The sequence below is a fragment of the Aulostomus chinensis genome, chromosome 14 (assembly GCF_037954235.1).
Source record: "Aulostomus chinensis isolate RoL2024-O1b breed Wild chromosome 14, RoL_Achi_v1.0, whole genome shotgun sequence".
Classification (NCBI taxonomy): domain Eukaryota; kingdom Metazoa; phylum Chordata; class Actinopteri; order Syngnathiformes; family Aulostomidae; genus Aulostomus; species Aulostomus chinensis.
Genome location: NC_141333.1, coordinates 7,707,119 through 7,728,141, shown reverse-complemented (window position 1 = coordinate 7,728,141; position 21,023 = coordinate 7,707,119). Strand labels below are relative to the sequence as shown.

General features: G+C 41.4%; 2 protein-coding genes across 3 annotated transcripts; both read left to right on the top strand.

Annotated features, from left to right (window-relative positions):
* The first annotated feature begins 1,151 nt into the window (after positions 1-1,151).
* On the top strand, positions 1,152-14,852 carry myo1f (myosin IF). 2 transcript variants are annotated; one of them, XM_086223391.1, is made up of 29 exons: positions 1,152-1,414; positions 1,542-1,680; positions 4,219-4,347; positions 5,402-5,491; positions 5,626-5,720; positions 5,845-5,932; positions 6,045-6,134; positions 6,382-6,513; positions 6,673-6,807; positions 7,316-7,448; positions 7,844-8,040; positions 8,141-8,221; positions 8,340-8,426; positions 8,590-8,676; positions 9,227-9,394; positions 9,675-9,760; positions 9,854-9,935; positions 10,004-10,110; positions 10,195-10,293; positions 10,372-10,516; positions 10,683-10,797; positions 10,891-11,060; positions 11,222-11,367; positions 12,010-12,156; positions 12,278-12,426; positions 12,505-12,567; positions 12,939-13,140; positions 13,577-13,737; positions 13,827-14,852. In XM_086223391.1, exons 2-29 carry the CDS (start codon positions 1,678-1,680, stop codon positions 13,901-13,903), a joined length of 3,264 nt encoding a protein of 1,087 aa, XP_086079517.1. In that variant the 5' UTR covers positions 1,152-1,414; positions 1,542-1,677; the 3' UTR covers positions 13,904-14,852. The 2 variants fall into 2 exon arrangements, with proteins under 2 accessions (XP_086079517.1, XP_086079516.1); XM_086223390.1 differs by lacking the exon at positions 1,152-1,414 and having other exon boundaries at positions 1,499-1,680.
* Positions 14,853-17,198: 2,346 nt separating this feature from the next.
* On the top strand, positions 17,199-21,023 carry acer1 (alkaline ceramidase 1). The gene is made up of 6 exons (XM_086224105.1): positions 17,199-17,312; positions 17,469-17,583; positions 18,044-18,182; positions 18,635-18,772; positions 18,851-18,988; positions 19,066-21,023. The coding sequence occupies exons 1-6, from the start codon at positions 17,220-17,222 to the stop codon at positions 19,241-19,243; spliced, it is 801 nt and encodes a 266-aa protein (XP_086080231.1). The 5' UTR covers positions 17,199-17,219; the 3' UTR covers positions 19,244-21,023.

Here is a 21,023-nt window from a genome sequence, read left to right as displayed (position 1 = left end):
CCTCCGGTGGAACCGTCACCCAGTTTCGGACCGGGATGCAGACACCCTCTCTACCATTAAGAGCAGACTGAAGATCTTCCTTTTTGATCAGGCTTATAGTCAGGGCTGCTCAGGCTGGCCCTTAGCTATGCTGCTATAGGCTAAGACTGCTAGGGGATTTCCCATGGTGCATTGGGCTTCTCTCTCCTCCTGTCTGTCCTCCTGTACTTGTTCTTGTTACATGACATGACCCCCTTTGTGCTTCTGCACTTCCCAGATCTCTGACCGCTGCTGGGAGGAGGCTCCAGACCTGAAGAGGCTCAAGCTGCCACCCTCAGTATCAGTATTAGTATTAGTATTATTAATACTGTACGAGCATTAACATCAGCATTGTGTTTGGATCATTTTGCTAGCACTTAAATGATCATATTATGCTGAAATTGATGGCTTGTATAACCTGTAGATGCTGGTGGGACTAGTTGTTGTTATTGCTAACTGGGAACCACCCATCCTCCTGTCTTCCTCTCCACTCATCATCTCAGCTTGTTGTGATTTGGTGCTGTATGAAGAAAATTGACGTAATTGACTGACTTGACTTGAGTCCCAATGGACATTTGTGCCAGATTTGGTACTGGGAATGAAGGAAAAACACTGTCCACAGACAGCTCGCTAAAGTTATTAAGTCTTCTTGAGGCCCCTCCACACGAAAGTGGGAAATGTCCTAACTCACATTGTATCAACCCCCCTTTTTTTAACTTCTGAACTTAAATCTTACATTTACCTCACAGAATAAAGAGAAATTTTCAGAAAAATCTCTAAACAAAAAACAAGGATCGGGTTGTTCATTTTTTAAAATATCTTCACCAAATATTGCTTAGATTGTCTTAAAACCTTAAACTTAAGCAATGAACTCATTAAACCAGGTCCTCCACTTGATTATCGACTGACTGACTGCAGCCCCGTGATGTGTGGATCAGTAACTCAGGGTTTAATGTGCGGATGCATGAACATGTGATCACTTAGAGGGACCTAAAAGCCAACACATGAAAACACCCCCATACACACGCACGCCTCATGAAAACACCTCTGCGCTCACTCCTCCCACCAGTGTCTACACTCCACCTCTGTGAGAACGGGCGTTGGAAGTAGCAGCCTCAGTGATGACACAGATACAGAGTGAAGCAACCACAGTCTGGGTGGAGCTGGCTGCTCACAACTGAAACACCGTCATTTGGCAACAGATTGAAGATAATTATCTCTTTGCCGTTGTTGTTGCCATCACAACTCAGCTGGTGCTTGAAGGATGAAAAGGACTGACTAGTTGTGCTGTGCACCTTTGGATTTACAACCAGATGTTGTCATCATCTGGTTGAATCTGTACTTCATCTGTTTAATGACTGTGACAAATACAGAACTAGCAGCTTTAGTGTGTGTGGTAAGAGTCTGCAGTGTGTGTGTGTGTGTGCATGCGTGTGAGTGCTCGAGCAGTTCTTGTTTCATATACACTGCATCTGGGGGAGTATGAGGAACAAGGTTTGAACGTTACAGTGGATGTCTTCTAGGTCGCTGGCTGGTGGCACAGCTGCTGTCTGGTGTGTGATGGCTGTCTGAGAAGGTCAACCTGTGGATTTTGTTTCAACACACTCGCACACACTCTTTGGACAGTGGACACCTGAGGAGGAGACGCCAGCTGGAACAATGGTACTGTACCACACCTTCATTTATTCAGTCTTTTGAATTATTGGAATTTTAACCTCTATACACTCCCAAACCCAATTTACAGTGATGTAAAATGATCCTCACAGTTTCAATCTTGATGTTTTTGATTAAAAAGTTTAGTATTTTATGCATTTTCTGGAGGACAGCTCATTTCCTTTCAGTAGTTCCTATTTGACTAACCAAACCAGGTTGGTGCTGGTTTTGACATGACCAGGGATGTGATAGCGAGTCTTTAAGTATAGGGCAATCACTGCAGGGTCATTATGACATGAGTGTTTCCGCTTTCAGAAATGCCATTTCACTGAGACTGCATCAATTAATACACATTCTCACCTTAAAGAGAACATAAATAAAATGTTCATGACAAAAAATTATCTTGCGGGGCGGGGCAAGATGAACAGGAGACAGATACAGGAAGACTAAACAGTAGCGTACAAAGTTTAGCGAGTTGCACAAGAGGCAGCGAAGAGGTGTGAGAGGGGGAAGTGGATAATTAGAGAGGCCCTCAGTTTCTGTCACAACACTTCCTCCTCACAAGCACCGGGGTCCTCACACATCCAATACCACACACACACACACACACACACACAAGAATCAATCTTAGAAAAATACAAAAGCATTGTGAGGATTTCCAAAATATGCATGTCAGTGTTCCTCATGATATAAAATTTTAAACGGTTCTGCAATATTTTAAATTTGATATTTTAAAAATTTTGTCACACTATCTCCATTATTAATTTCTTTCAAAATAAGAGTCTGTAGTGTAATTTGAGCTGAGATGTGATAAAAGAGGACTGTGCCATTGTACAAAAAAGTCAGTGACACAGAAATGCAATCAAACAGAGAGGTGAATCAGTTACCAACGAGTCTTTTTTATGTCAATCACACTTCACATTTCCATCCATCCATTTTCTACTACTTATCTTGTTAAGGGTCGCGGGGGGGCTGGAGCCTATCCCAGCAGCTACAGGTGAGAGGCAGGGTTCACCCTGGACAGGTCACCAGTCCATCTCAGGGCCAACACATAGAGACAAACAACCATTCACACTCACAGTCACACCTACGGTCAATTTAGAGTATCAATCAGCCTCGTCCCCTCTTGATGTCTTTGGACTGTGGGAGGAAGCTGGAGTACCAGAGAGAACCCACACAGACACAGGGAGAACATGGAGACTCACACAGAAAGATTCCGGGCTCATGCTGGGGGTCAGTCGAACCCTCTTGCTTAGAGGCGACGGTGCTAACAGCTGCACCACCGTGCCGATCAAACACATTTGAAAGGAGAAAAAAATGACATCTCATGTCAAACTGTCACGCTTAAAAAAACTGGCAGCGATGAACTTAAAATAATGTGGAGGAGTCGAATATTTGTCTTAGATATATGGACAGAGGGTTTCAGGAAAAAAGAAAAACCAAATACTCACATAAAGTTCTTAGCTACAGTACTCAAAAAATGTACTTTGGATTTATTGTACGTTGGGTTTTGATGAATTTCACATAAAGGAAAGCAATGACTAATTCCAGAATTAATTACAGAAGCACAGTATTATTATAAAACACACTAGGCATGTCATGAAGACGTACACGAGCGTGCTTAATAGAGATGTGCTAGTACATTTCTAGAACCAACTTTAAAAATGATTCACCTCATCTGTGACCAATTTCCTAGCAACCAAACCCAACTTCCTGCAATGGCAACCACACCAGATGACATAGGCCAAACTCTGTACAGTCTCTATTCTTAGGACACTTTGATAAAAGCTGTGACATTTGTCTATCTTGTATCTTGTTCTTTCTTTTTTGCGTTGTTTGTTTCGCTTCAGCGTGTGTGTTTGTGTCTTTCACATTTTTTGTGTGAATTTATCTAAAGCAGTAGAGAAGCGACTGAGTATAACATGTTCTTTCAATTTGTCTTGCATTCTGTCTTGAAGTTCCACAATTTAAGATGTACTGAATTCTTAACAATAGGTCCACATGGGACATGGCTTTTAAATGACGTGCCAAACTCTGCATGTTTTATTGAAAAAAAAAAATACCCCTCTGAAGGATTAAGAGCGGTCATTGTTACAATGGCACGTTTTTCACAGGTGTATATTCTGGTCAGAATCAAACTCAAGATTCATTTTATTGTCCGAGGCTCTGCAAGCTGCGCGCATAAAAAGACAATATTCGACGATACGACGTCATCAAAAAAGGGACACGACCGAAGTTTTATTAATCGACGTCAGTGAAATTCTAAAAAAAAAGATAACTTCCATTGAGTGGTCAAATGTTAAACCCAAGTAAGAAGTCCTTATCCAGCGTTTAGCCTGGCTCATCTACATCTGTTTAAAATCTTTGCAGGCACGGTGATAAAAGAATTCAAATCCGTTTGGTCTGCTGCACCAGAGGGCAGTGGCTCGGACGTCCGTACGTAGAACGAAAGAGGGGTCACTGACAGTCCCAAAGTGTGATAATTCCTTTTGTCTCTCTCTCTCTCTCTCTCTCTCTCTCTCTCTCTCTCTCTGTTGTGTGATTCAGGCGAAGTACCATTGGCAGAGTCAAAATGTGAAGCAAAGTGGAGTTGACGACATGGTGCTGTTGTCAAAGATCTCCGAGGATGCCATCGTGGAAAACCTCAAGAAGAGATACATGGATGACTACATCTTTGTATCCTTACATCACCTCCGTGTGTTTTAACTTTTTCACTGTTCATAGAAAGTTTAACACATTTTAGTTTTGATACTTCAAAGCAGGAAGTCATAGCACCATAGTCGTGTTGAGTACCAAACAGGAAGTTTTGACATTTTGAAAAATGTGACAGATAATCTTTGAGTACATTTTTATCCCACAGACGCACAAGAGAATTAAGAATCTGAAAGAAAACCCTCACCCTTAATTTGATTATGCGTTTCAACATATAAACCACGAGAGAATATAAGGAATGAGCTCTTCCTGTTCTGCTTTCTGAAAGTTAAGAGGCAGCCCACTTCCATCTTAGAGCTCAGCTGATCATCAAGCCCATATTTAGGGTTTGCAGATCAAATCCGGAAGCAAGAACAGTAAATGTCACCGGAGCAAAGCTGCACTGAAACAAATCAAGAAAACAGTTGTCACAAGTAGCTTCAATTTCTGTAAATAATTGCTAATTATGATATTTTTTGACTTAAACAGCTGACAGAGTCACAGCGAATGTTTGAGCTTTAGACTCTAATATAAAGCTGAGAATGATGATTTAATAAGCATATTGTTATTATCATTGTTAAGTAATGGTGGTGATGTTGGGGAAGAGCCATCTGTTCAACTCAGTCGGTCGAGGCAGACGCCACCCTCAGCGGGGTTTGGTTCCGGGTTCCCTCGCCACTCTGGCCATGCATATCTTCACGAGGGTCTCTGTAAATTCACAAAGTACATGGTTTAGACCTGCTCTGTATGAAAAGAAATGCCCTGATACAACTTGGTGTTGTATGAATAAATTGAATTGAACTTTCAAACTAAATTCAGTGCTTTGAGGTCTTTGACAACCTCATGACATAGATCTGTTGTTCATAGACTCTTAATGGTCGAGCAGAGGTGGAAATACTGCGGAGAGTACCTTCAGTGTTACCGCACTGTGATGCAATAGAACACAAATGCTGAGATCCAGTTAGTTGTAGGGGGACATTTTTGAGAAGGAGGTGTTGAATTTACAGAAATATCTTTGTTCCTCAACCACGCTGCCCAGACGTACATCGGCCCTGTGCTGATATCAGTCAACCCCTTCAAACAGATGCCTTATTTCACCGACAGAGAAATTGAACTTTACCAAGGAGCTGTGAGTAGACACCTTAAGCCTTTTACCACATGTGTAGTGTTTATATTACTTCACCTGAACTATACTCTCTCTCTCTCTCTCTCTCTCTCTCTCTCTCTCTCTCTCTCTCTCTCTCTCTCTCTCTCTATCTGTAGGCCCAGTATGAGAACCCACCCCACATCTATGCCCTGACTGATAACATGTACAGAAACATGATGATTGATGGAGAGAATCAGTGTGTTATCATCAGGTGATCATCTGTCTCATGCTGGTATTTCCTTGGGTGCATTATTTCATCATAGCTTACGTCTCAAGTAAAATTCTATTGTGGTGCGGTGGATCTTTTTTTTTTTTTGTGGTTGTTGCTGCTGTAGTGGTGAGAGTGGTGCTGGAAAGACTGTGGCTGCCAAATACATAATGGGTTACATCTCCAAAGTGTCTGGAGGAGGATCAAAAGTCCAGGTAGAGACAGAACATAATTCTGCTGCTCCACTGACTCATTACAAACTTCCTGCAGTGAGGTGTGATGTGTGTCTGTGCTGTGCTGCCCTCTCACTGCGTCATTGTGCTGCAGCATGTAAAAGACATCATCCTGCAGTCAAATCCTCTGCTAGAAGCCTTTGGGAACGCCAAGACTGTCCGCAACAACAACTCTAGTCGCTTTGTGAGTATAAGCGCCTCAGTCCAACACTTCTTTCACTTCATTTCAGCCAAACCCTCTCTGTTGTCTGCAGATATTAAACTAGATGTTGTCCAGTGAATAAGTTTTGAAACAGGCACAGCCGATGACAGTCTGTCCAACCACAGTGTAGTAATGTCATTTTAAACGCATGGCGGGGTGCTTCACACATTTCACACCACTCCGATTCAACAGATGTACTTGCTAACCAGCTCTGTTCTGCATCTACTAGGGCAAATACTTTGAAATTCAGTTCAGCAGAGGAGGTGAGCCAGATGGAGGCAAAATCTCAAACTTTCTGCTGGAGAAGTCAAGGGTGGTGAGCCAGAATGAGAGTGAGAGGAACTTCCACATTTACTATCAGGTCTGGTGAGAGACATGCACAATCACACGATCAAGCTAAATGTGGCAGCGTATGACGAGTAATCTTGAAGGTTTTACATCCACAACTGAAATTCTTGATCCAACTCATTCCACTTTTCTTACAAGTTATCTGCTTCTTCCCTGTACTGTTGTCTTCCAGCTGATGGAGGGCGCCAGCGCTCAGCAGAAGGAGGCCCTGGGTATCATGACCCCAGACTACTATTACTACCTCAACCAGTCTGGCACCTACAAAGTGGATGGAACGAATGACAGCAAAGAATTCCATGAAACCATGGTACATATTCAGGCGATTATCTGTTGTAATTATAGCAATCTTTTGTGAAGGAGTACTGCATTTCCCCTCATGTAATTCAAACTGCTTTCAGGGTAAATGACTCTTGTAGAGTTGAACCCAAGATTAATGGGTTAGTGTAATTAATGATAAAAGAAGAAAATGTTTAAAACTTTCTTATCTTGTTTTGTTGGCATAAGAGGTTGTAACAAGTTTACTCATAAAAACAGCTTTTTGTGAGAAAATGAACGTTTTTTTTCAAGATAATAAAGAAATGAGAGTACTTGTACTGATATGAGGCAATAATTGATTTGGGATCCAGATAAATTTATTAAAAGCATTGCTCTTCTCATTTACCATTTCATTACTTTCAGTTTGGTTTATCTAATAAACCATTAGACCCAGAGGACGTTTTTACTGTGGTTTAAAAGTAAAGCTTGATATTGTCTCGTGTATTTCTAGTGTGTCTCTTTCATTCTGCTACCCTAACTGTGCCATTTGTGGTCTCCAGGAAGCCATGCAGGTGATCGGGATCCCAGGTGACATCCAGGCGCAGGTGCTGCAGATTGTTGCAGGCATCCTCCACCTGGGGAACGTCAGCTTCATAGAAGCAGGGAACTACGGGCAGGTGGAGAGCACAGACTGTGAGCGGCACACACCAACACACACACAGTCTCCACACATGCCTTTAAACATGCATATACCTGGATTGGATCTTGCATGCATGTTCATACATGTTCCCACCTGGAATACGTAATTGTCCATTTTTGCCTCATGGGATATGAGTCAATTAGGACTCACTATGAGGTCGTCCCATTGCAATCAGTGCACATCTGCAGTTGTTTACACTCTCCCGACGTTGTTGCCTGGCAATGCCTTTCTCAGCAGATAATTGGTGTTTACAACCAGGGCAGTAATTCAACACTCCCGGCCCGTGTCAAATGTGATTCAGGATGAGCTTTTTTCTAAATCTTTTGGTAACATCCTCATTTACTCTGGTTGTTGACTCGGATCTCAACTTTGCTTTTCTGTTCACCAGTGCTTGCCTTTCCTGCCTATCTACTGAGCATCGACCCTGACCGCCTGCAGGACAAGCTGACCAGCCGTAAGATGGACTCGAAATGGGGCGGGAAGTCTGAGTCCATTAACGTGACCCTGAACCAGGAGCAGGCCACCTACACTCGAGACGCCCTGTCCAAAGCCCTCTACGCACGACTCTTTGACTACCTGGTGGAGGTACTCAATATTTAGAGTAGCATCTAATACAGACTGAAGTAGATTACACTTCCACTAATGGAGATCATTCATTTTTTACTGTTCTTCTCTCTCTCTCCAGGCCATAAATAAAGCTATCCAAAAACCACATGAAGAATTCAGCATCGGAGTACTTGACATTTATGGCTTTGAGATATTCCAGGTAACACCACCTGCAATAATATTTATAGGCTGCCACTAAAATCTTACAGATGTTACAGCAGACTGTTTTTACTACGGTGATTATCACTGGGGTTTTTTTTTTTTTCCCTCCCTGGCAGAGAAATGGCTTTGAGCAGTTCTGTATCAACTTTGTCAATGAGAAATTGCAGCAGATCTTCATTGAACTGACTCTGAAGGCTGAGCAGGTACTTAACATTGGCATTTCTTGGTTTGTCGTCATTGGATCAGAACACGAGCACACATCTTTTCCTAGAGGCGAAGTGAGCCGGCATTAATGTGTATTGTGTCATGTATTTGTCTTAAAAACCGTTGTCTTGATGTTCTTTCTGCCGTCTGATTTTCTCTCAGGAAGAGTATGTTCAGGAGGGCATCAAGTGGACACCCATCGAGTACTTCAACAACAAGATTGTGTGTGACTTAATTGAAAATAAATTGGTAAGTTCTAAACAGTATCATGTTAAACCAGTCAACAAAAAATGTGTTTGGTAGTGTCTGGCTATCAGCGGTGAAAACTGCCTCGCTGATTTTCATGTGAAGGAGCCAAGGAGGAAAACTTTAAATTTCTGAGCCCAATATTTAACATTTGCCATTTTCCTTGTGTTCTTCCAGTTGAGCTCATATTAACTGAGGCCTTGTTCAGCTCTGGTTATCCTGAAAGCCACATATTAGCTTTCCTCTTCTATCTGGCTCAGAAGGCTGTCGATTAATGGCAAGGTTGCTGGTTCAATACTCTTGAGAGTCCTTGAGCAGGACATTGAACCTCTAAATGCTCCTGATTGATATGAATGAGCCAAAACTATAGTGTTTGCCTAGCTCAGGTGAAATAACCTGCAAAAAGGCCTATTTGTTAGACAACTGGACCACAACAAGACCCATGTTAATGCTAGTCTGTCTGAACCGGGCCTGAATTCGCAGTGTCATTAAAGCTTGACAATGTTAATTCTATGGCATCACAGTTAAGATTAAAGCTGTATTTTCTTTTCAGAACCCGCCTGGTATAATGAGTGTCCTGGATGACGTGTGTGCCACCATGCATGCCAAGGGAGAAGGTGCAGATGGCACTCTGCTGCAGAAACTGCATGCTGCTGTGGGAACACACGAACACTTCAACAGCTGGAACTCTGGCTTCGTTATACATCACTACGCTGGCAAGGTGAGTTATCTGGTATTGATTTTAAACTCTACTGCTGCGCCAGTTATGGTCCTTGCTAGCAGAAAAGCGTCTGAGGTGTGAAACACACCAAGAGAAAGTATCTGCGCTCACCTCGTCTGCCCAAGACATGTTTGTGTACATGAGAGGCAACAAACACTTTTCATGTGACTTAAACACAAATCCACAAGCACATTTGAAATGATCCTTTTCTGCTTGATAATCATTTTTGACTGTTGGGTAAACTTGTAACATCGGTCCCCACCTCTCATCTCCACCTCAGGTGTCATATGATATCAACGGCTTTTGTGAGAGGAACCGGGACGTGCTTTTCCCTGACCTTATTGAGCTCATGCAAAGCAGCGAATAGTGAGTCTCCCACACCTGCCTTGCATTATCACCTTTGTGATGTTTAATACAGAAATGACGTAAAGTTTGCTTCTCCTGATTTTGTTTCGACAGCGAATTCATCCGTAGCTTGTTCCCTGAGAACCTCAACACAGAGAAGAAAGGCAGGCCAACTACGGCCAGCTCCAAGATCAAGGTGAGAATGGATTTGTGAATGTTGATAGCAGCAGAGACAGATGTGTTTAATGTTGATGTTTCTGACAGAGGCAAGCCAACGATCTGGTGAACACGCTGATGAAGTGCACTCCCCACTATATCCGCTGTATCAAACCCAATGAGACCAAAAGACCTAAAGACTGGGAGGAGAGCAGGTCTGCACCATCACCTTGACACGCACGCACACAAACAAATGATAAACACCTCTTAATGAGGACTGGTATTCCATCTGTTTTCAGGGTCAAGCACCAGGTTGAATATCTTGGACTGCGAGAAAACATACGCGTGCGACGGGCTGGTTTTGCATATCGCAGAGTTTTCAATAAGTTTCTGCTAAGGTGAGTTATTAATGCACTGAGCGCTCTCGCAAGGTGGCTAGTAGTGGGCGTGACATATATGCTATATGTTGCATCCAGGTATGCTATTCTGACTGCTGAGACATGGCCATGTTGGAGGGGTCCAGAGCAGCAAGGGGTCCTCCACCTCCTTCGGTCTGTTAACATGGATAACGATCAGTACCAGATGGGACGCACCAAGGTCTTCGTCAAAAATCCTGAATCGGTAAAAAAAGAAAAAAAGGGGGAGGGGATATTTCATTTTGGCTCATATTTTACATCTGCTTTGATTCATGCTTTTGTCTTGAAATAATCTAATTAAGCAACAGAATCTTATGGTTGTAACAATGATGATGCTCATCAACTCCTCCTACATGCTCCACGCTCCGCAGCTGTTCCTGCTGGAGGAAATGAGAGAGAGGAAGTTTGACACTTTCGCCAGGATCATCCAGAAGGCCTGGAGAAAATACAATGCCAGGAAGAAGTATGAACAGATGAGAGAGGAGGGTGAGTTGCAGAGACTCGAAACGTTATCCTGTCCAAGTTTCTCCTTCAGATCATGAAGTGATGATTCTGTGTTTGCCCGTTTTTGCTCCGCAGCTTCGGACATCCTTTACAACTCCAAAGAGCGAAGGAAAAACAGCATCAACCGGAACTTCGTTGGAGACTACCTGGGTCTGGAGCAGAGGCCCGAGCTGAGGCAGTTCCTGGCCAAGAGGGAGCGCGTTGATTTTGCTGATTCTGTCAACAAGTTTGATCGCAGATTCAAGGTGAAGCTTTTCACTGTTCATGTCTTTGAAGAATAGAGTAAAAGTCACTTGACGTTGCAGACCCCTACACCGTAAGATCACAACGGGCCACTTCCTCAAAGCCATCTATGCTCCTCTTCCTGTCTGGCATTGCTCATAGCACTCACATCTTCTTTTTCCAGTCAATCAAGAGAGATTTGATATTGACCCCCAAGGGCATTTATCTAATTGGTCGTGAGATGGTGAAGAAAGGACCAGAGAAAGGACAGATAAAGGAGGTGCTGAAACGAAAACTGGACTTCGGGAATATCAGTGGTGTTTCTCTCAGGTAGGGAAGTGATAGACTGTCAGTATGTTTAAATAGAATACACCTGCTATTCTTCACATTGGCATAATGAAGATCTACATGTTCGTACATATGAAAATATTCACAATTGAATCAAATATTCTTTGACTGATTGGTGCAAGTACAAACGGTCAGATTTAATACCATGTAATCTCATAAACCGAAGCTTCTTTTAATGCTCTTCCTCCTACAGTCGTTGTAAACTGCTTCATGCTTTCACTTCAAGTGATACTTCAACCATTTTCTGCCAAGAAATTCAGCACCCATTTTTGCTTGAGCTGATATGAATCTAAATCATTTCACAACATAAAACACACTTACTATTACTAGTTTTGGGGTATTTAATAGATTTTTTTGAAGTTGTATAATACCTACTTCACAGATTCAGATTGTAAATAAAGTTTGTAGTATTTTTACCGAGTGGCTCTGCTTTAACTTTAAGTGCAGCGTTATTACCTTTTTAGTATCTACTAATACTATTAACCGCTGGAGGAAGGCATCAATACCTCCTTGCATCAAAGGACAAGAATTAATCTTTCTAAAAAAATATTCGGAATTTGATGTTTCTTTGAATATATTATGATCAAAAAAATATGGTGTGGTGGTGTGTGTGTTTGTCTTCAGTACAAAACAAGATGATTTTTTCATCCTGCATGAGGCCCAATACGACAGTCTGCTGGAGTCCAACTTTAAGACGGAGTTCCTCAGCCTGCTGTCTAAACGCTACGAGGACACAACGAAAAGAAAACTGACAATATCCTTCGCTGACAGGTACTCACACACACACACACACACACACACACACACACACACACACACACACACACACACACACACAGCTTTTATTTACATAGAGAATAACACACACAAACACACATTCTCCTGCACGCAGACTAGAGTTCAGAGTGAAGAAGGAGGGCTGGGGCGGAGGAGGGTCCAGGGTGGTGGTGTTTCAGAGTGGTCAAGGGGACCTGGCCCAGCTCAAACCTGGAGGAAAGACCCTCACCATCCTGATAGGGAGTGGGCTACCCAAGTCCTCCAGTAAGTGAACAGAGACGATGACACAGTGAAACACATACAGTAGATGATTGGATAGTTGTAATGCAATGTCCTCCTCAGAGCCAATGAGGAAGAGTGCTCAACAGTCTTATGGTAACGGGAGGAATCACATAACCAGCAGAGGTAAAGTTCCACTTCAACCATTCCTTTTCATGTAAAGAATATTATTAATATCTCATTAAAAAGCTTGAACCTGACATAGGCAAAGCCACGGTATCATCTCATCCACATTTGTAAAGTGGAGATATTTAATCTACAGATATAAAATACTGATCTGATACCGGAGTGTTAAAAAAAGGAAAACATAACAAGTATGATTGTGAGATGATGTCATCACTGTTCTTGTCGTCCTGTTGGTGATCCTGGTGATTCATTGATCAGAGTCATAGGATCCCACTATGAAGTATTGGAACAGCAGCTGTACGTTGAAGTGTAGGTGTTCCTTCTTTAAAGGGGGATTCGTCTTATAGTTTTTCCACTTCCTGTCTCCTCAGCGCACCAGAATGGAGCAACCCAGTTTTCCAGAGGACCCAAACAATCAGATATCACTTATTCAACCACGCACAGACAGGGGCGGCCTCCCAGCGCCGCCCTGCCCAAACTGGGGTCCCAGAAGGCTCCCAGAGTCCCTACCCACAACCAGCATAACCAAAGGAACATGGACTTCCTTAATGTGCCTGACCAGGGCATGTCAGGGTAAGAATGATGACCACAGGGCGTATAAAGAAGAGGAAGTTTAGAATGTGTGAATTAATCTTTGTTTTCGAGTGTTTAACACTCACTGAGCCCAAAAAACTGACTCCTAGGTTGTGTACAAAGACTATATTTATTTATTTGAATGGCTTACCACATAAGCCATAAGTATAAGTAATTTGATCTCGCCCTGGGCTCGTCTCTTGTGGGACAATAAAATAAGTCTGAGTCTGATGTACTGCAGTAGTAGTTACGACAAACTAAGTCAGAATCATCGAAGTGAATGCCATATCAGACGGTTTTGTGATTTTTCAGTGGAAATATGTTCAACTAAAATGTGTTTCATTTGCTTCATAGCTGTCTGTGTCCAGTCTCGAAGAAACTTTTTGATTTCCTGTCTTCCTCAGCTCTTTTCATTTCATCGTTGTTTGTTTCACAGGCAGCAGAGGAAACGCAGTATCAGTCAGCGGCCTCCCCCGGCTCCCAAACCTCAACCTCGCCCTCAGGGGCCCCGCTGCCGGGCGTTATACCAGTACATCGGCCAGGACACAGATGAGATCAGCTTCGAGGTCAATGATGTCTTTGACCTTATCAATGAAGGTGTGTGGTAGTAGGACGATGAGTGAATAATTGATCACAAGGTCAAAATACTGTGAATACAAATATTTCTCTGCTGCTTCCCCCCGTAGATCCATCGGGGTGGTGGAGGGGCAGGATTCGAGGAAGGGAAGGTCTCTTCCCTGGTAACCATGTGGAAAAGATTTGACCAGCGCTTGATCAAGTGTGTCCGTTTGGAAATGTGTGTAATTTCTCGCGAGAGGTGCATATCACCGCCTGTGCATTGTTGATGGTTGCTTGGTGGATGAACCCAGGGCTGTGAAGAATGGACTGCTTTGACATCTGAGCTTCATCAAACTTGTTTGTCAGCGTGTTACACAAAGAGGACTGGAGACATCGCTGGTATTATCATGACAGTTAAAACGGATCCAGTGCAAAGAGCTGGTCAGGTTTCATCTCTGTTGTTGTTCTCTGGCTCTCCTGCTCAGAGAGACAGAGCAACAGAATCTTGGACTGCTCCCCCCTCTCCCACAACACCTCCCTCTGAGTCTTCAGCTCACTGAATATTGCCTGCAGTTACAGCCCAAATAGAGAAGTGACTCAAAAATGCTGCGTTACATTTTGGATTTCTGTTCTCCAGACCAACTGCTCCGTATCCTTGATTCAGGCAATAGCATGAAATCAAGCAATATATTGATCGTGCAGCAAAGAAATTTCAAATTTGCACCATAACAAACTTGCTCTGATTAATTGAAGCCTCCGGCAGACAAGAATTATTGCTAATTGTATTCATTTTTCTTATTTTCATCCTTTTTTTTTTTGCTTCACCTCAATAAAATTAAATATATTTTCATATTTTGAACACAATGAGGTGACTCGCTGAATAAGTAAGGTTTTTCCCAATTTTGCCAATTCTTTTGTTGTGTTTTTTTTGTAACATAATGATTCTTTCAAATCAATCAGTCTGGGTTTTGTGTACGTCTAAAAAAAATAAAATAAAGAGATAAAACATTCTCAATTGGCTGTTGATCTTAGAAAAAGCCCTGAAGGAGTATTAAATCAAATTTAATTTCACAAATATTTTAAATCCAAGGTGTCTTTTTTTTTTGTTCTTAAAAGTTAAACAAAGCAAAATCTTGCATCTTTTCTGTAGCTATTTATGATACAAGAACAATGTCCAGCAGCCACCAGTTGACTTGGAGCTCGTAAGTTTGCAATAACACTACCTGAAGCATCATGGTTGCTGCTGCACAACTCTAAAATTCAGACTCTGCAGAGTGGTTTGTCATTGGTCTATGAGGAGTCTGTAAATGCTTTATGAACAAATGATAAACCCTTGGCACCTAGATGCTGTTTTATATTGTTAAATACAAATATATTGTTTTTATACTGATAAATAGTGAAAAAGATGGATATCTGCGATCAGATTCTAACGCGTATCACAGTATTAAGATTAGCCACATTTGTTTCCTATAACCATATCCATGCTCGCCTAACTATTACCTTAACCAAACTATTTTCAGTGGCAAGAGATGGAAAATACCAAACACTGAGCACCATCAATTATTAGAATTACATCGAAAAGTTTTATAGGTTTTTTTTAAAGGTTATAAACCCATAGAATTATGTTTAAACTTGGTCTTAACCCTAAAGATTACCTGATGGGGATTTGACCTTATCCTTAAAAGTCCCTACAAGTAGACGTATGTCCCCAGAACATGAGGCATACCTGGTATACACACACACACACCGCACACACACACACACATACATGTACACACCTGCTGGCCCGATGCAGCAGCAGAGACAGATGGACTGGTTGAACCTCCTTCACAGGGAAGATTAGGGATTATCAACACCTACCTGTTATTCATCAGTTCAAAGCCTGCTCTTGTGTTCGAGGTGGTTGATTTTTATAGGTTAATGATGTATAAACTATGGACAAATAAAAACTTTAAAAAAAATCAATCAGATTACTATGATATACTATGATAAAGGTATATTTTCCCTTAAATGTAAAGTAATCATCCCAAAAAAAAAAAAAAAAAAGGTCAACTCAAGACATACCTGTCACTGATGATTAATTGGCGCGGAGCGGTGAAACTACCGGCCAGGTTATTAGTGATGTCACAGTCTCGTGCAACAGGATTGGGAGTGTCCTGGGGCTCCACCCTATCACAATCCACCTGCGATCCACCTGGAGCTGAGCAGCAAAAGCAGCCCGGAGGCAGCAGCAGCAACATGGGAGGTAGGACACTCACAGAGAATTAAGGAGATTTCTTATGTATTCAAGCTTTATATTAGGATGTTTATGAAACTGTCCCACCTGTTACACACCTGTGATTACTGCTGGAGTGATCAACACACTTTACGGTGACAGTTAGGCCCTCTTATTTTATAATCAAGCGATAACCAATTATCTTATTATGAACCATTTTAAGGTTATATCTACTGTACTTTTCTGTAAATATCTCTGTGTGGCAAGACCTTTTTGTTTTTGTTGTGGTATCTGTTTTTTTAATGTGTTTTATTTTTGTAAGAAATGTAAGCATTATAAGCCCCTGTAATGTAGTAACAAAAAAAGAAGAAGAAAAGAATCGTTCTTGTTATTATCACAATGCTGCTCTTGATTGTCAGTACTGTGTGTAACCTACTGTATTATGTTGCATTTAAAATTCAAAATTGTATTTTTGACACGTGATGACACGGGGCGATGAATACGACCCTGGATGCCATAAAAATCTGTGGTTTTACAACTTTGTAATTAATTACTCGGTCGTAGGTTATATAAGCTGAACGATGCTTTCTGTTGCATTATGGGTAGAGTTTTAACCCATACTAATGGATTACATTTTAATCACTCAGTTTTATTCCACCCTCAGCGGATCATGTCCTTGCTTGTAATTTTTTCCTTTTGTATGCGCTCACACAGTCTATTATTGCAAAGTAGAAATACTGATAAAATACAATGTTCTGATTACAGACTTTCCTCAAGTACAGGATACACATGGCATACAGTCTATTGATTTGAACTAAATATTACATATGTTTTAAATGCCAGGGTGTAATTTGTGCTTATGACATTAATTGTTTTAAAGACAGTCAGGAGCGGCTGGTTGAATAATGGCGTGAGGTTCCTGCATCTGTCAGCTCTGCATGTCTGCTTAATTTCTGGCATTACTCTGGATTGAAAATTAATTATCAGAAAGAGTTTCTTCCTCACAATGCATTTAAATGAGCATTTGAATACCAGAAGGCTATGTGAAAGGTTACAAAGCCACATTTGAGTTTAGGCACGAACGCCACCTGGGAGGAGTGGAAACTGATTTTCATGAACCACTGACACAAATACCCATCCAGGCCTCCTCCTGGACATTCAGCTGTTTTATCCCCCGAGAGAATAATCGATGCACAAAAACTAAAAAATCTTCATTTTAAAGGGCAGGTGAGTTTTTGGGTTTGATTGATGAATAAGTCATTGATTCCCTTCTCCCTGTCTGACAGGTGTTTACTCCGGCAAAAGGATGTCAGGAGTTTTCTCTTATGAGAGTTCAGAGGTCGACTGGTGTGAAGACAACTACAAGCACTCCGAGCATGTAGTGGAGTACTTCAACACCGTGAGATTGTTTTCCTAAGGTTTCATTAACACAAACTTTAGGGATTCGTCATGCTACTGTACAAAATGATGTCAGAAATTTAAAAAAAAATAGAAAATGTTCATATTTCTCCTTTGCTTCCTGATTCATAATGAATTATTTGATGTTTTCCTGCAGATGAGCAGCTTTATTTTCTTCATTATATCTCCCATCATGCTCTACCTTCTGCACCCTTACGCCAGAGAGAGAAGCCTGGCGATCCACATGGTCTGGATCATGATGATATTTGTAGGTCAGTTAGTTTCTTTCTCTCTTTGTGGATTTTTATTTTTGCTCTATCCTCTGTATCAAATGCACTTGTCTTAACTGATTTGTTCTCTTTACATGGTTTGTTATGAATCAATGAATGGGAACATACAATTACATGGGTCCCAAAATGAAGCCCTGAGGGACACCAGCAAGTACAGGACAAGTACACAAATCAGACCCCAATTTTAAATCTGCTGCTAGCGGCTAGCTCCGTTCTGTGTACAATTCAAATACTTTACCATCTTCATCCCGTCCCAGCTGCGGTATAATTTCCTGGCATTTATTTTCCTTTAAGACATTTTCTCCCATTTCGACAAGCTGCTAACTATGCTAAGTCTGCTGATTTTGATCTAGATGACATAAAACATATATTTCTCCAGGCAGAAATCAGCTGAAGTACAGATATATATGAAACTATTTCATAACTTACTGTCTTCTTGTAGGACTCTTCTCGGCCTACTTCCACATGACTCTCAGCTTTGTTGGCCAGATGCTGGATGAGCTGTCCATCCTGTGGGTGTTGGCAGTGGGATATTCCTTATGGTTTCCCCGCAAACTCTTCCCTTCTTTCATAAAGGACAGGTAAAGCAACATCGATGACAGGGACTTCTATATGTTTACATAGAACATACTGAGGTCTTTGTCTTCATTCTGCAGCTGGCTTGTGTCTCTCTGTGTTACTAAGGACTCACACAAAGCTCAAAAATCTTTTAATAAAACAGAAACCAGGGAGTTTTCCTTAGCACACCACTCTGAAACCTAATTTGTGTCTAGACAAAAGCCAGTTGGACAACTCCAACTGGAGTCACTATCACAATGACACAAGATGGAGTTGCTCCCTTCACCTGAATGTGTCAGTATTATGAATGCAGCCCCACCCAGCCCATATGAATATTTAATCTCAAGGTAGTTTGGGAAAATGAATGAAATTTTCATGAGCACTTGAACAGAATCCCACAGCCGTGACTCAGTCGCCTCACATTGATTTTCCTGAGCTTTTTAATCTGATGACTTCTCCGTCTGGTCATTCACAGGTCGACGTTCTCGAGGCTCGTCCTGCTGGTTACCGCCATCTCCACGGTGTCCTCATTCGTCAAACCTACAGTCAATGCTTATGCTCTCAACTGCTTTGGCCTCCATCTTCTTTACATTCTGGCTGTGGAGATGAGATGGTGTGAGAACACTGGTGATTTGGTATTCAGTTTTATTTTATTATTACCATTTAAATTAAATTCCCTCTCTTATTTCAGCTGCATGGACCAGAAGGCTTTACGACTGGCCAAGCTGTCGGTTGCTCTGTGGGTGCTGGCCATCTCCTGCTGGATTAGTGACCGTTTTGGCTGCAGATTCTGGCAGAGGCTAAACTTCTGCTACCTGCACGGTATCTGGTAAGTGCACCTTTCCTTCCCCCACGTTTCTGGTTTAGTCCATATGTATTAATCCGTGTTATGTATCCTCCCTGCAGGCATATTCTGATTGTGATCGCTGTGGCATATGGCAGCACCCTGATAGCTTACTTGGATGCCAACTACGAGATACCCTACTCCCTGCCTGGACTGCAGTACTGGCCTTGCGATAAATGGGCCGTTGGACTACCTCACATTGTCCTGAAGGGCACAACCAAGACACAGAAGCAGTGTTAATGAAGTTAAAGTAATGCTGGCTCACTCCTATTATTAGCTATACTCAGGTAGAGCAGTTAATTCATGGCAAGCCACCTTGAAATCTCACTCAGGCACCCTGAAACAGCAGCACTTGTAAGATCTAATCTCTGGTCGGAAAGGAGCCAACACACATCATATAAATAGAGCTTTTATTTACGTGATCAAAATGGCTTTTTTAAGATGTAATTTATTTTGTACAAAATGGTTGTGGGGCCAGCAGAGGCCGAGGGTAGCTGACAGTTAGAGTAGAGGTGTTAAAAGTTTGATGCACTGACAATTTTCAGGTTTTAAAATGACTGACAAAGATCAGAACTAAGAGATTATTTCATTCACCCGCAAAGGAACTCTGAATGACTGATACACCGACTATAATATATAATATAAGTATCAATTGTTTTATTTATTGTCAGTAGATGCATGCACATTGGATTCTATTCATAGTATATGTAGGGACTGGATGTTTTCTCAGGATGAAACTATTGTTTTCCCACTGTCACTCTTCTGTGTGATGAAAATGTGTTTACATGGAGTTTTAATATACCTCAGTGTGTGGCAGGGTGCTTTGAAATGTTCAGCGGTACATGTTAACCGATATTTCTTTACACTGTGATGTCATAAAAGTGAAATGTTGCAGTATACCTGACATCGACTCAGCAATATTTCAGTAACACATACCGTCATGATTTATTAGTTCCTTGGGAAACTGGTTTAGTCCCACAAAGGAAATCTGAAAAAAGGAGTTTAAGTGCTTTTGTTGGAACCAACCCACCAAATATTTAACCGAAAATTTCACATCAATCATGAGTTCCTCCCTTTGTGACTAAGAATCATCATTGAAGAGTTTAAAGTCTCTTTGTTGAAAAAGCTCTTGATTTACTTTGTTTTCAGTAAACTCAGATGTTGCGTGCTTCCAATCGCTTTCAACAGATATAGCAGATCAAAATGAAAAAAAAAAAAAAAGGTTGAAAAAAACCTTTTTACAAACACAAATTGCTCAAGCTTTCTCTGCACTTGAAGGCCAACAGTGACCTCCTGTGGGCTCGTGGGATCATTCAAAGTTACCTGTGAACTGTCAAAACTGAATCTTTGAACGCTCGTCATAACACACACAGGTGATGACCTCTGAGCCAGATAACAAATATAGTACAAGAAAGTGATGAGACAACAAATCACCAGTCAGTTTTACAGAAACAGACCTCTTGAACTGTTTTCTAAATGGGGACAAATCTGAGATTTAAAAAAAATATATATATTAAAAGATGTACTTCATATGTTTCTGTACCATTTGATTATGTTGCTTTTCTGATTTTCTTACTTATGATATACCAGGTTGTTTCTCCTCTTTATCAAGCTCTTGGATTCCCTCAAATTAAAGTTTCTCAAAGGGAAAAGAATTGTTCACAACCTATTGCAGTACATTACCGATGCCATAAGCTGTGATGAGAGGTCAGAGGTCAACATTTTTCCTTTGCAAAGCATTGAAATATAAGACAGAACTCTATTCGTTGAAGGATTTAAGAGTTGCGATGACTATAATCAACTTGTTTTAAACTAGAAGTTTTGTGTGATTTGAAAATTAGCCATCAATCATAACGAAATTCAATATGAAATGGGTGGTAGTCTATGGAACATGACTTCACTTTGTACTTCTCTCTCTTCTGGCATGTTGAAAAGGAGGATTAAAAGGTTGATGTCTCAATAAAAGTCAGACACCCTCGTGTCTGAGAGCCAGGTGGGACTTCTTTTACCGCGAGGCAAA